General features: G+C 40.6%; 1 protein-coding gene and 1 pseudogene across 1 annotated transcript; both read left to right on the forward strand.

Annotated features, from left to right (window-relative positions):
• The first annotated feature begins 821 nt into the window (after positions 1-821).
• Positions 822-1,823, forward strand: LOC119000613 (olfactory receptor 13-like). Its single transcript, XM_037065696.1, has one exon. It carries the CDS (start codon positions 822-824, stop codon positions 1,761-1,763), a length of 942 nt encoding a protein of 313 aa, XP_036921591.1. The 3' UTR covers positions 1,764-1,823.
• Positions 1,824-9,268: 7,445 nt separating this feature from the next.
• Positions 9,269-13,109, forward strand: LOC119000609 (olfactory receptor 2A12-like; annotated as a pseudogene).
• Positions 13,110-13,346: the final 237 nt, after the last annotated feature.

The following is a 13,346-nucleotide window of genomic DNA, read 5'->3' on the forward strand; positions in this document are numbered from 1 at the left end:
TACATGACAATAAGGATTCAAGTGCATATGTGTCCATGTATGCATGTCTATAACTAAATACATAACATATATTTTATCCACACATACAGGAATGGAATATAAATATTCATATGCGGATATATGTGTGAATGGTAATACCAGACCATGAATGAGCATTATCAGAATAAATGTCTGTGGGTACAAAAGTAAAAAGACAAAGTTCTCTCCCTTAAATCCAGCTAAAGTGGTGGCAGTTTGCCTGCCATGCTCTCAACTCAATTCAGCATGATGCTGGCAGTAAAAATACACAGCTTACCAATAACTCATCGAATGAAGGCACAAATCTGTGAGATCCCCTGTTAGGAAGATCTCCCACAGGCACCTGGTCCTCCTTCCCACCCTCGTGTGTGTGTGTGTGTGTGTGTGTGTGCAGATGCAGGCCCGCAGCCTCATCTCCACAATGGCTGTGTGTGAACAGGGGGTCAAGGATTCTCTCAGGCAGGCCTTTGAAGGAGTCCTGCTGACTGAGGAAAGTATCCACTGTTAGGGAGGCAGTAGGTGTGTTAATGTGTTTTGAATAGTGGGGGGACTTTGGAAATAAAGATAAGATTTACTGAACAGTGTAATGGAACACTGGCATTCAATTTATCAAGCTGAAAAAATTCCTTCTGTGTCAGTTGCAGTGCATAGGATTCACTTAGTAACTGCCTAACAGGACGGAAGTGTCACTGAAGATGTTTTCTGAGAGGAGAAAAGATGACAAACACATGTATACCATGTTAAACATGACCCTCGAGCACTCAGATGTAGTGAGCTAGCTCCCCTGTCTCTTCCGCAGGAGAATGGTGGGCAATCAGACTTCTGTCACAGAGTTCCTCCTAGTGGGATTCCCGCTCAGCCCAAGGATGCAGTTGCTCCTGTTTGGGCTCTTCTCTGCGTTCTATGCCTTCACCCTGCTGGGCAACGGGGTCATCCTGGGGCTCATCTCACTCGACTCCCGACTGCACACCCCCATGTACTTCTTCCTGTCCCAGCTGGCCACTGTTGACATAGCCTATGCCTGCAACACGGTGCCCCAGATGCTGGTCAACCTCCTGAGACCAGCCCAGCCCATCTCCTTTGCTGGCTGCATGACACAGACCTTTCTCTTCTGGATTTTTGCTCACACTGAATGTTTTCTCCTGATGGTGATGTCCTATGACAGGTACGTGGCCATCTGCCTGCCCCTTCAATATTCTACCATCATGAACTGGAGAGTCTGCATCACCCTGGCAGTGATTTGCTGGACTGTAGGCATCTTTCTGGCTCTCGTACAAATGGTGTTACTCTTACTGTTGCCCTTCTGTGGGCCCCAGAAAGTGAATCACTTTTTCTGTGAAATTCTAGCCATTCTTAAACTTGCCTGTGCAGATACACACCTTAACAAGGCTGTGGTTGTGGTTGTGGGAGTTTTGGTGCTAGTGGGACCAGTGTCCGCAATTGTGGTCTCCTATGGTCACATTCTACGTGCCGTCCTGAAGATCCAGTCAGCAGAGGGACGCCAGAAAGCTTTCTCCACCTGCTCTTCCCACCTCTGTGTGGTGGGACTCTTTTATGGCACAGCCATGATCATGTATGTTGGACCCCAACATGGGGACCCACAGGAGCGGAATAAATACCTCCTCCTGTTTCACAGCCTTTTCAATCCCATGCTGAATCCCCTGATCTACAGTCTGAGGAACAGAGAAGTCAATGCTGCTTTGAGAAGGAGGCTGAAAAGGAGAGAACTTGGTGAGAGCCTCTGATAAAAGATAACTGAGTGTAATGAGACCAGATGAGTTACCTCACCTGATATGTGCACAGGATACAGAGATGTGCTCTAGGCCTAGAGCACCCTTTCCATGTTCTTGAACTTCTCCTGTTACTACCTCCTGAGAAAGTCCATTCTGCTTCTTCCTGTGGGGATGCTGCATGAGCAAATGAGCCCCTCTTCTAGCTATCTGTGTGGTGGGTGCACTTGTAATATGGTTATGAGGGATATTCTGAATAAGAGGAAATAAATTTATATATTGCATAATCAAGAGTTATAGACAAAATTTTATTAAAGAAAATAAGGTATTGACAGAATATTTAAAATAAAGGAGTTGAATCTGATTCATAGTAATTGTTTAAATATTTTAAATTTAGCATCTATCATCATCAAAAATACATTTAAAATACTTGGATGTTTTTCAATAAATATGATGTCTATGACAGTGATGTTTTCTGAGGCATCAGCAACATAAATTAGGAAAAGCAGGAGCCAAGACTTCAAGGGAAAGAGGATTAAGGGTGTAACTCTGATGGAACTAACAGCAAGAAGAGAACCCTGAAGGAGGTCAGGTGAAACACACAGACACATTGGAACTTCTTCTGCTGCTGTGTTTCTGTCTTTGCAGTGTAGGTGGAGATCTGGTATGGTGGGGATGAGAGGAAGAAGACAGAATGGGCATAGCTGAGAGTCCTTGGCAGAATTAACATTTTCTCTCATTGGTTTGGTCTCTTGTCTCCTATGGGAAATGACAAAAACTGAGAACATTCTCACAAATAAGAGCAGACTGTATAATTGCTGTGAGGACTGTTTGACCAATGATACCAGGCTATAAATTATCAGTAATAATTTGCTCTTTAAAGTAAGCAATGTGAGGTGAGTTAAATAACCACTTTATTCAAACATGAAATCCAAGACAATTATGAATAGAACACAGTTTAGAAAGTAGTCAGAAACTATGTTTAAAGAAAAGTGTTTGAAAACTGTCCTCATAGTATATACTAAATTAAACCTGAATACTTAAAATGCACCAAAGGGAAATATTTACTTTTACAATAGTGTGTGTGCGTGTGTGTGTGTGTGTGTGTGTGTGAAGAGTTTATAAAGAGAAAGAAATATAGATTTTTTCTTATAGAGCTTCCATTTTGTCAGGAGTTCTGCTATATACATAGACATTACTGCCACAACAAAAAAAGGTTAAAATCAATGATTTTGAATTTAGGTAAAGCTGGGAATTTTACCAAGTTCTGCTAGTTGCTAGATGAGCAAACTTATACGTTGTACTTAAAGCATTTGGAATTTACATTTATTATGTGTAATATAGATTCATTAACTAAATCACAGGTTTGTAGAGAGGAAATACTATGCACAAAATGTTTAGTAGAATTCACGAATTTTAACAGGAGATCAATAAATTGTAATTATTAATGTTACAGCCCAGATATATTTATCATTTTTAAATATCAAGCACTATAACTTCAAAATAAGACAATGTAGAATGAAATTTGCTTTTATACTAGAGAAAAGCAGAAATATTTCACAGTGTAGCCCTTTTGTGATGTAAAATGCTAAGATTTCAACTAATGTATGTGGTAAATGAGTCATAGAGTCTTGCCAGCAATCTCTGTTCTCTAAAGAAATAATATTTACAAGTACGTGGATAAATACAATTCAGAATTGCAAAAATTTACATATGTATGTGTCTATACTCAAAATGTGCATTCTTTGTTACTTTCCTTTTTTGACTCAATACTGTTCATGATATTCATTTGGTTGCTACAGGTAGCTCTATTTCATTGACTTAATTGTTTCCTATCATTACATTCTAAAAATCTATCACAATTTACGGATGATAATTCTGCTGGTACATATCTGGTTGTCTCCAATTCTGGCTGTAACACAGAATTAGTCCATGGATGTTATTACACACATGCTTTGGGGACCATATGCAATCATTTGTGTTGAAGAAGTACTCAGGGAAATTCTGGGTCATGACTGTCCTGGACTTGGATCTGCTTTGGCTTGACCATCCGATAGGCTGTCGGTATTGTTATTATTACCTTTTACTCAGCATTTACAGGCAGGTTTCTGTTCCTTACACTGAGCTGGACTTTGGTGAGACAGAGATGAGTACATACAGCTGACCTTGAACAATGTGGACTGGAACTGCATGGTTTCACTCTTATGCAGATTTTTTTCAACAAATACTGTAAATGTATTTTATCTTCCTCATGATTTTAACATTTGTCTATTGCTTGCTTAATTGTAAGAGTACATTGTATAGTACATAGAAGAAATATGAAAGGGACCCCCAAATCTTCAAAATTTATTTATAAAAAATTGTGTATTTATTCTTATGTTTTTAGATGTCATCACCTTCTAAGTACTTTCTATTTCACGCTGTACACTTATAAAGACATTTTTTCCGTGCTCAAAATTTGAATTCATTGATTTTGATTCCTTATAGTGCTTCTGCTTCTTTGGTTTCATGTCTTCCACAGAGGCAAGACATTTCTCTTTGAGGGCTTTTTCATCCAGGGAAGAAATAAACACTCACGTGGGGCAAGATTGGGTGAATATGGAGGATGGCTCAAAAACAGCTGAACACTCACTACAGTGTGGGCAGGTGCACTTGTATATAACCCATTATGCAATGGGTAAATGTGTTGAAATAGTTCCCAAAAAATTCACAGCAGCTGAATGCAGCCTTTTACAGCCATCCAAGGTGGTACCCTGATACAGATGAGTTGCTAAAACACTCACCTAGTGAGAGAAGACTGTACTACAATGGGTACACCCTCCAAAGATAATTCCAGGTTTGTTTGTTTTTCTATCCTTGTGAGTATTCTTTGACTATTTTATGGGTGAGCAGTTGGGTCAACATTAGGGTATTAGTAATTCAGATTTTAGGAAGTCACATATTTTTAATTCATAAGGGATCAATTCCCCTAGACCCTGCATATAGGTGGGTTCTCCTAACCCCTTCTTTGTCCAGTGGTCATCTGTGTATGAAATTTCTACCTACATATAGGTGGATTTAGAGTTTAATAAGAGAGCTTGGCATTACTCTAATGTATCATATGCATAAATATGTTACCAGATCACAAGTCTATTTTTCTTTTGTTCTGAATAGTTGAAACAGGAATAAGCAACTTATTTATTCTATATGATTACCGTATATTCTTAATTAGCAGCCTTGAAGTTTTGGGAGTGGGGGAAAATGAAGCTCTGTATGTGTGTCAGGACTACATGAATTTGTAGATGTTTCTGTTGAAGCTCTCTCAGTCTTCCTAGCCTGGTTTAAAGAGCCTCTTTCCCATAGCATGTCATTTGGGTCCATGTGTCATTCTCTCTGTGGACTTCAGTTCCTTGGTGAGGGCAGTTGTGACCCGCTGAGATCCGGCCTCTCGGAAAGTGTCTCAGGACCTGTCTGGTCTCTGGCCCTGGAGCACCAGGCTATGGGAAGTGGTTCTCTTGCATATTGAGTCAGTGTCAGTTAGATGTCCTTGGTGTGTCATCCCTACCTTACTCATACCTTCCACAGTGCTGCCAACCTCTGGGAAATTCAGTCCAGCCTTTCCTTTTGTTCTTGGACCTTGTTGGATAACCCTGATGCCCTCAGGTACCAGGCTGTTTCCCTTGCACCATGGCGATTCCTTGTGCAAGTGGTCAACCTACTTCTCCAATATTTGCACCCACCACCACCCTGGGGATGTGCAGAATCATCTGAAGTTCTTCCAGAAACTATGCAGGCAGCAAAGAACCATGAGAGCTGACTCAGGTGCGTTTGTCTAGACAACTTATTTCTGCAGCACTTTTCTCTCCACTCCCCAGGCCCTGATGTTTTATGCATTTGACCTGCATGTTGGTCTCCACCCAGCGGCACTAATGGGAGATGCAGAGAAGTACTGTAAGCTTTTCAGGGTCATTCTTGTTAGACCTAACGAACCTATCTCTGTTTTTTCTGACCACATTGGGAAAGCCCGCATGTACATGCATCTGACCACCTACCTTTCTTACCTGTCTTTCTTTTCCTTTGTACTTCCTTGGGAACAGAGAAACAGAATTTTTATCCTTCCATGTTACAGACAATGCCATTACATCCCAGTCTGGGTTCCCCTAAAACAAAACCCTTTATAAAAGCTCACGTACCAATATTTATTATAAATAAGGAAAAGGGGAGTGACAAAAGAGTAGGGAAAGCAAGTTCAAGGGTGACTTACTGAGGCTGCTACTGTGTACTGTTAGAAACAGCGAACTATTTTGTGTCACGGGATTCCCTCATGAGAGGCTTCCCTGAAGCATCTGGACCTTAAGGCAGCTACTACCATGAAGAGTAAATAAACTGAAGAACTTAAGCCCTGGCTGATGTGGCACAGTTCTGAGTCATCCCCAAATGGAAAAGTCAATGGTTCAATTCCCAGTCAGATTAGGTGCCTGGGGTGTAGGTTCTGTCCCTGGTTGGTATGCATACAAGAGGTAACTATGGTAATTGGTGTTTCTCTCTTGTGTCGATGTTTCTCTCCTGCTTTCTCCCTCTGTTTCCCTCTCAAAATAAATGTGAAGAATCTAATAGCTTACTTTTACCTTTCATTGGTAAATGGTGTGTCTTACTCCACGGGGTGTCAGATATCCCACAGGACTATTGTATATACACTGTGGCCACCAAGTAATCCAGAAATATTTTCTTTGGGGGTGAAATGAAACCTTGGTTCAGGAAGCATGAGGCGTGTGAAGTGACCTGAGTGAGGAGGCTAAGCTGGAGTGACTTACCGAGGACCCCAAAGGTCTCAAGCTCCAGAGGTCTGAAGGGCAAGGGAGAGGTGTCTGCCCTAAGGGTTAAGTCCCAGAGAAATAGGTCTTGATGCATTCATGAAACATGATGAATGTAGAAATCTTTACTTAGAGAAAGCCTGAATCTTATAACCTGTATGGAGGATTGGACCCAAAAAATTCATGTTAGCTGTGAGAAGCAGACATAGAGTGATTGAAGGAGTCTGCTGCAAGCTGGTCATTTTTTTTAATAGAACATACTCAAGTATTTAGATATGACATTGAAATGACTCAATATAAACTTTGTAGGTTAATTTATCAAGTTTAGAACTTCTTAGAAGAATTCATGTTCATTTTCCAAATAAGTTGCAAAACTAGTTCTCTAGTCACAAGGAGGGGATCACTCAAAGGTGTGAGTATGGTGATTGAGGGGCAACAGTATTCATAGTTATACAACTTAGGTCATTCACTTATTGATGCACTGTGCATATTGGTCCATGTACGTGTAAGTAGGCATGGCTTAAAAACACAGAGAAAGTCAGCGTCAGCTCCAGCAGCAAATCAGCTCTGTAAGACCATCTTGTGATGTATTCACAGTGGGGAACTAGAAGAGAGACATTTCTGATTTTTTTTTTAGAATTTTTTTTAACTTTATTTATTTATGTATCTTTAGAGGGGAAGGAGAGAGGGAGAGAGAAATCAATGTGTGGTTGCCTTTCATGCGTCCCCTGCTGGGAGTTGGCCTGCAGGGAGCTGGTCTGCAACCCAGGCATGTGCCCTGACTGGGAATCGAACCACGATCCTCTGGTTCACAGGCCTGTGCTCAATCCACTGAGCTATGCCAGCCAGGGCCCCCTTTCTGATTTTTTAAAAATGTTTTCTTTATTTTCTGAGACTATTTTTATTTTTATTTAATACATAAGAAAATAGTCTTGTAAATTTTCAGAAAAAAATAATATTTTTCTTTATTTTCTTTGGTTAGAAGGATATATCAGCAAAAATATTGCTGCATGGATATGTGAAATTTTATTGCCTCTGTTTTCCTCTAGGAATCTTGTGATGTCACAGCTCATGTTTAAATCCTTTGTCCATTTTTAGTTAATTCTGGTGTATGGTTTACCTTCGTGATCTAGTTTTATTTATTTATTTATTTGCATGTAACATTCCAGTTCCCCCGATACTATTTGTTGAAGAGGCTATTTTTACTCCATTTTATGCTCTTGCCCCCTTTGTCAAATATTGTGGACATAGAGACATGGATTTATTTGTGGGTTCTGTCTTCTGTTTCATTGAAATATGTATCTGTTCTTATGCCAATGCCAGACTCTTTTGATTACAGTGGCCTTGTAATATAGTTTGATATGAGGTATTGTGATCCCTCCTACTTTGCTCTTTTTTCTCAAGATTGCTGAGACTATTTGGGGTTGTTTTTATGTTCCATATAATTTTTGAAATATTTGTTTCAAATCTGTGAAATATATCATTAGTATGTTTGTTAATGGAGATTGCATTGAATGTATGTGTTGCTTTAGGTAGTATGGACATTTTAATAGGGTAATTTCTCCCAATGCATCAATACCATATATGCTTCCATTTATTTGTATCTTCCTTAATATCTTTCTTCAGTGTTGTGTAGTTTTCTGAGTACAGGTCCTTTACCTCCTTGGTTCAGTTTATTCCTAGGTACTTTGTTTTTCTTGTTGCTATGCTAAAGGGGATTTTCCCCCTAGTTTCTGTTTCTGATATTTCATTGTTGGTGTACAAAAATGCTTTCAAACTGAATATTGACTTTGCATCCCACTATTTTGTAAACTGAATTATTAGATCGAGGATTTTTTTGGTGGAGTCTATAGGGTTTTCTATGTACACTATCACGTCATCTGCAAACAATGACAATTTTACTTCCTCCTTTCTAATTTGGATGCCTTTTATTTCTTTTTCTTGTTTGATCACTGTGTCTTGAAGCTCCCATACTATGTTGAGTACAGGTGGTACAAGTGGACACCTTTGTCTTGTTCTTGATCCTTAGGAAGAAAGCTTGTAAATTTTGCCCATTAAGTGTGGTGTAGGCTTTAGGTTTCTCTTATATGGCCTGTATTATGTTGAGGTATGCTTCCTCTATTCCCACTATGTTTTTCATCATAAATGGGTACTGTACCTTAGCAAATGCTTTTTCAGCATCTGTTGATATGGTCATGTGATTTTTATGTTTCCTTTTTTTATGTTGAAGTCTTTATTTGTTCCTTTGATTGACTGTGTTATATCTGGACTCTTGCTCTTGCCTATTATGTTATATTCCTATAAAGATTATTGAGGTTTTGTGCATGTTTCCTGAACAAGCACTTTCTGTGGGGCCTCATCACTCCCAGTGACTTAATGTATTTTGTATGTCCCTAGACATAAGTTAATATCTCATGCCAGGCCTCTTCCCAAACTGCAGTGTTTGAGATCAGTGTTTACTATTGCAGGTCAGTATGAACAGCAGTGCCCACTGAATCCAACCTCATAGTAGCAAACTCCATGTCCTTGAAGTCTCTTAAAGAGCCCTAAACATAAGGATATAGGCTTTAATGTCTATGAGTTTCTAAATAAAAATAACACTTTTCAGCTGACAAAAAATGATTCACTTCCTTGGCAGGAACCAGTCCTTCGAGGTGCTCACCTTAACAAGCTCCATGGGAACTACACACACTACATCATGAAGCTTAAACCATTCTCCTTGAGGGTATGGAGGTGGGCTCCATGTCAGATCAGCTGCTCAGAATCCAGATGGTTGAGACTGTGGAGAGTGTGGTGTGACACATCCTGTAAAGTCTGACTTCTCTACCTGTTACATTTTCATGCCAAGAATCTGCTGAGTAGGATCACGCTACCATTTTTCCTGAGTTCTCACTTCTCTACTAGCACAACACAACAGTCTCTCCCACACTCACTTGCACTCACACATTCGGATAGCAAAGCTGGAGTTGAGAACAGAAGGTTAGGTTTGTTCTGCTCAGTAGGGAAGGCATGGAGTGGTGGGAAGACACTTTGTAATTTGTTCCCTGGACTCCACAGGTATGTGTCTGGGGAATGGGTGGGCTTTAGGTGGTCAGAGTGTCAAGTCCTCTCATGTAAAAGCCTCCTGAGCTCCCCTGTTTCCTGTGCTCATGGTCTGGACAGAAAGGACATCTGTAACTCATCACCCTGGGAACCCACCTCAGACAGTAGGTACTTTAGCTCCAACCTCTCCTCTTCCTGTGTATTCAAACCCACTACAAGGAAAATACTGTAAACTGTACCCTCTACATAGAAATCATTATATGTAAACTGGTTAATGACTAACAGAAGAACCAGACAAAAGATTGGCCAAAGTCTTCAGGGTTAGAATGAAGAGAAAGACATCTTTGTGAAGACTCTTTCCTTGCACTATGCTCGGGGGGGGGGGGGGGGGGGGGGGGGCGGTTCTCTGAGTAACATCTGATACCCCAGCTGTCAAAGCCTAGGTTTCTCACTCCTCTTAGTTAAAACTCATCCTTGGTCACATTTATGGGGAGGGCCTAGTTCCACTACATGCCCCTGTCTCATGGTAGCAACCTGAGAGGGGCATAAAAGCCATCTAATACTGTTTCCTCCTTTTGTAGTGGAGGGTGAAGCTGGAGCTGTTACACAATTTCTCCTTCATGTCTTCCTATGTGAGAACCATCTGCTTCTACCACCTCCTAGAAAGAGCCTCCTTTTCTTTGCTGCCCAGTACAGAGGTGCTAACACGTGGCAAGAAGAATATCCTATAGGAATTTGATAAAACTTCCATTGTGTATTTCTTGTGTCAGTGGAGCTGGTAGGGGTGCCCAATTTGTTTTTCCTGGTTCGGTATTTCAGACTTCCTGTCCATGGATGGCTGTCCTGATCCCAGGGATTCCCATTGTCAGATCCTAGAATGGGATTATGCGGCTTCCATTGCCACTCATCAGAGTTTATGGGAAAGTATTAGCTGGCAGAAGTGCTGTAAAACAGTTCTACTAGGAAAACAACTTCTCTGCTTCACTTTGTGCCTTGCACAGTAATCCATGAAAAAAAGTGCTCTATACAAAATTATACATGGAAATGCAATCTTTCGCTCTTTACTTTCTTAGTCACTTTGAGAGATGGTGTTAAAAACTAATCATGCTGAAGTGAAAATTTGTTGTTCTTAACTTTTAAAAAAATATTTTATTTATTTATCTTTAGAGGGGAAGGGAAGGAGAGAGGAAGAGAAACATCAATGTATGGTTGCTTCTCATGCATCCCCTGCTGGGAACTGGCCCCTACCGGGAATTGGCCTGCAACCCAGGCATGTGCCCTGACTGGGAATCGAACCGCGATCGTCTGGTTCACAGGCCTGAGCTCAATCCACCAAGCTACACCAGCCAGGGTTGTTCTTAACTTTTAAAAGTAGGGAAAGAAATGATACAGGAGCCAGCCTGTGTGTGCAAGGTTGTCATGAGAGGGTCTGCTCTTTGTCTGGATCTATTTGAGAAATGCTGCTACTCTGTGATCCCCTGGTTCATGTCCTGAAAGGTGTGTTTATCTTTCATATTTAGAAGGAAAGCCCCCCTGAAATTTGTCTGGGGCCTCATGTGTGGTGGCCAGCTTAGAGTTTTCTCCATGGGTAGCCGGCTGACTGTGCAGTCTTCACTGAAAACCTTGGCACCGCCTTTGTGTATCTGAACTCCTGAGTCACTCAAGCTGCTGCATTGCTGTATGGGTTCATCTTTGCCCCAGTTCATCAGTGATTTACTTATGTTGGTTTTGTGATAAATGTTAGTAGTTTGTAGTTTAGTCCTCTTCCTTCATTCTTTCTTCTCAAGGTTTATCGTCTATCCTTGACTTTTTGCATTTTCATATGTATTATTTAGGAAAAGATTATGAATATCTACATGATAAAAACAACTGCTAGGATTCTGACTTGAATTTCATTGAGGGTATAGGCCAGTTTGGAGAGATTTTGAATCTGCACAAATTTTCCAATGATTTGTTGTATATATATTTTTCATGTTGTACATTGAGTTTGAATTCAGAGTTTTTGTAAATTTGCTTATAAATTTCAGTATTTTCTTGTGGAAGCTTTTTCTATATAGGTAATTGTGTTTTGTGAATAGTGACATTTTATATTCTGCATTTTAATTCTTATGGACTTTACTTCTTTTGTTTTCTTGCTGGCTAGTTGTTGAGTCAACATTCAAAAAATTTGTGTTAGGGGAGTATATTTTCTAACTCATAGAAAAAGCTTTTAATATCTCACCATTAAATATAATGTTTCTGAAGACTTGGGGGACAAAGTGATTAAAATTTGTAGAAACTAGATAATGGGTTCTTTTGGTAGAATGTTCCTTTATTATTATTGTATAGTAGCTCCTGTATGGCTATAAATCTTTTGAAGTGATATCAGTAAAGCTACTACTAGTGTTTTTATGATTAGACATGTTTTTTCATAATACCCTCTTTAACTTTTGTGTATGTGTGCATGTGTGCATGAGAGAGAGAGAGAAAGAGAGAGAGAGAGGGAGAGGGGATGAAAGAAGGGGAATTTAGGTATTTCAGGGGTGCTTTTTGTAAAGATTTTGTATCTTGCTTTTTTCTCCTATTTTGATTATATCAGACATGGATCACAGAAGTTATCCTGCTGGGCTTCCAGGTTGACCCAGAACTTGAAGTTTTCCTCTTTGAGTTCTTCCTGATATTCTACAGTGTCACCCTGCTGGGCAATGGGGTCATCCTAGGGCTCATGTGCCTGGACTCCCACCTGCACATCCCCATGCACTTCTTCCTCTACCACCTGGCCACTATTGGTATGTCTTATGCCTCAAATACTGTTTCTAAGATGCTGGCAAATCTGGTGATGCAGAAGAAAACCATCACCTTTGGTCCACGCATCCTTCAGACTTTCCTGTATTTGGCATTTGCTTTCACATAGTACACGTGTTTGGTGGTGATGTCCTATGATTGGTAGGTGGCCATCTGCCACCCACTCCAGTACACTGTCATCATGAGCTGGAGTGTGTACACTGTCCTGCTCACCATGTCTTGGGTGTTTAGCTTCCTCCTGGCTCTGGTCTACATTACTCTTATCCTGAGGCTGCCCTTTTGTGGGCCTCAGAAAATCAAGCACTTCTTCTGTCAAATCGTGTCAGTGTTCAAATTGGCCTGTGCTGACACTAGGCTCAATGAACTTGTTCTGTTTATGGGCTCTGTGTTTGTTTTAGTGGGGCCCCTGTGCTTGGTGCTGGTGTCATACACAGGCATTCTCCTCGCCATCCTGAGGATCCAGACTGGGTAGGGCTGCAGGAAGGCCTTCTCCACCTGCTCCTCCCACCTTTGTGTGGTCGGGCTTTTCTTTGGCTGGGCCATTGTCTTATACTTGTCCCCCAAATGCCACCACTTTCAGGAAGAAAGGAAGATGATGTCATTATTTTACAGCCTTTTCAACCCCATGCTGAATCCACAGATCTACAGTCTGAGTAACACAATGGTCAAGGGTGCCCTGTGGAGGTTTCTGGCTAGGAGGAGTTCCCTGGGATGGATGGTTGGGAGTGTTTTGAGTGTGTGAGCTTGGCCCTCTCATCAGGCCAAGACCTTGAATATCCTTTTGAATGATTCACTTTAACCAACCCAGGACTCTCTGTTTCTGGATTTGTTGTAAAATGAGAAAATAATTACTCTTACTCTTTATGCCATTGGTACCAAACCTGAGATAAAGTATGAAACTGAAAATCAGTCTAACCCTATTCATGAAAGAGATGCAAATGTCTCAAGGAATATATTAGTAGAAGAAATCCATAAAATA

Source organism: Sturnira hondurensis, unplaced genomic scaffold (assembly GCF_014824575.4).
Source record: "Sturnira hondurensis isolate 20B ecotype Veracruz unplaced genomic scaffold, ASM1482457v3 Scaffold0015872, whole genome shotgun sequence".
Classification (NCBI taxonomy): Eukaryota; Metazoa; Chordata; class Mammalia; order Chiroptera; family Phyllostomidae; genus Sturnira; species Sturnira hondurensis.

What these genes read in the sequence shown, in the direction of transcription:
- LOC119000613 (XM_037065696.1), top strand. Translation starts at nt 822, where the DNA reads ATGGTGGGCAATCAGACTTCTGTCACAGAGTTCCTCCTAGTGGGATTC.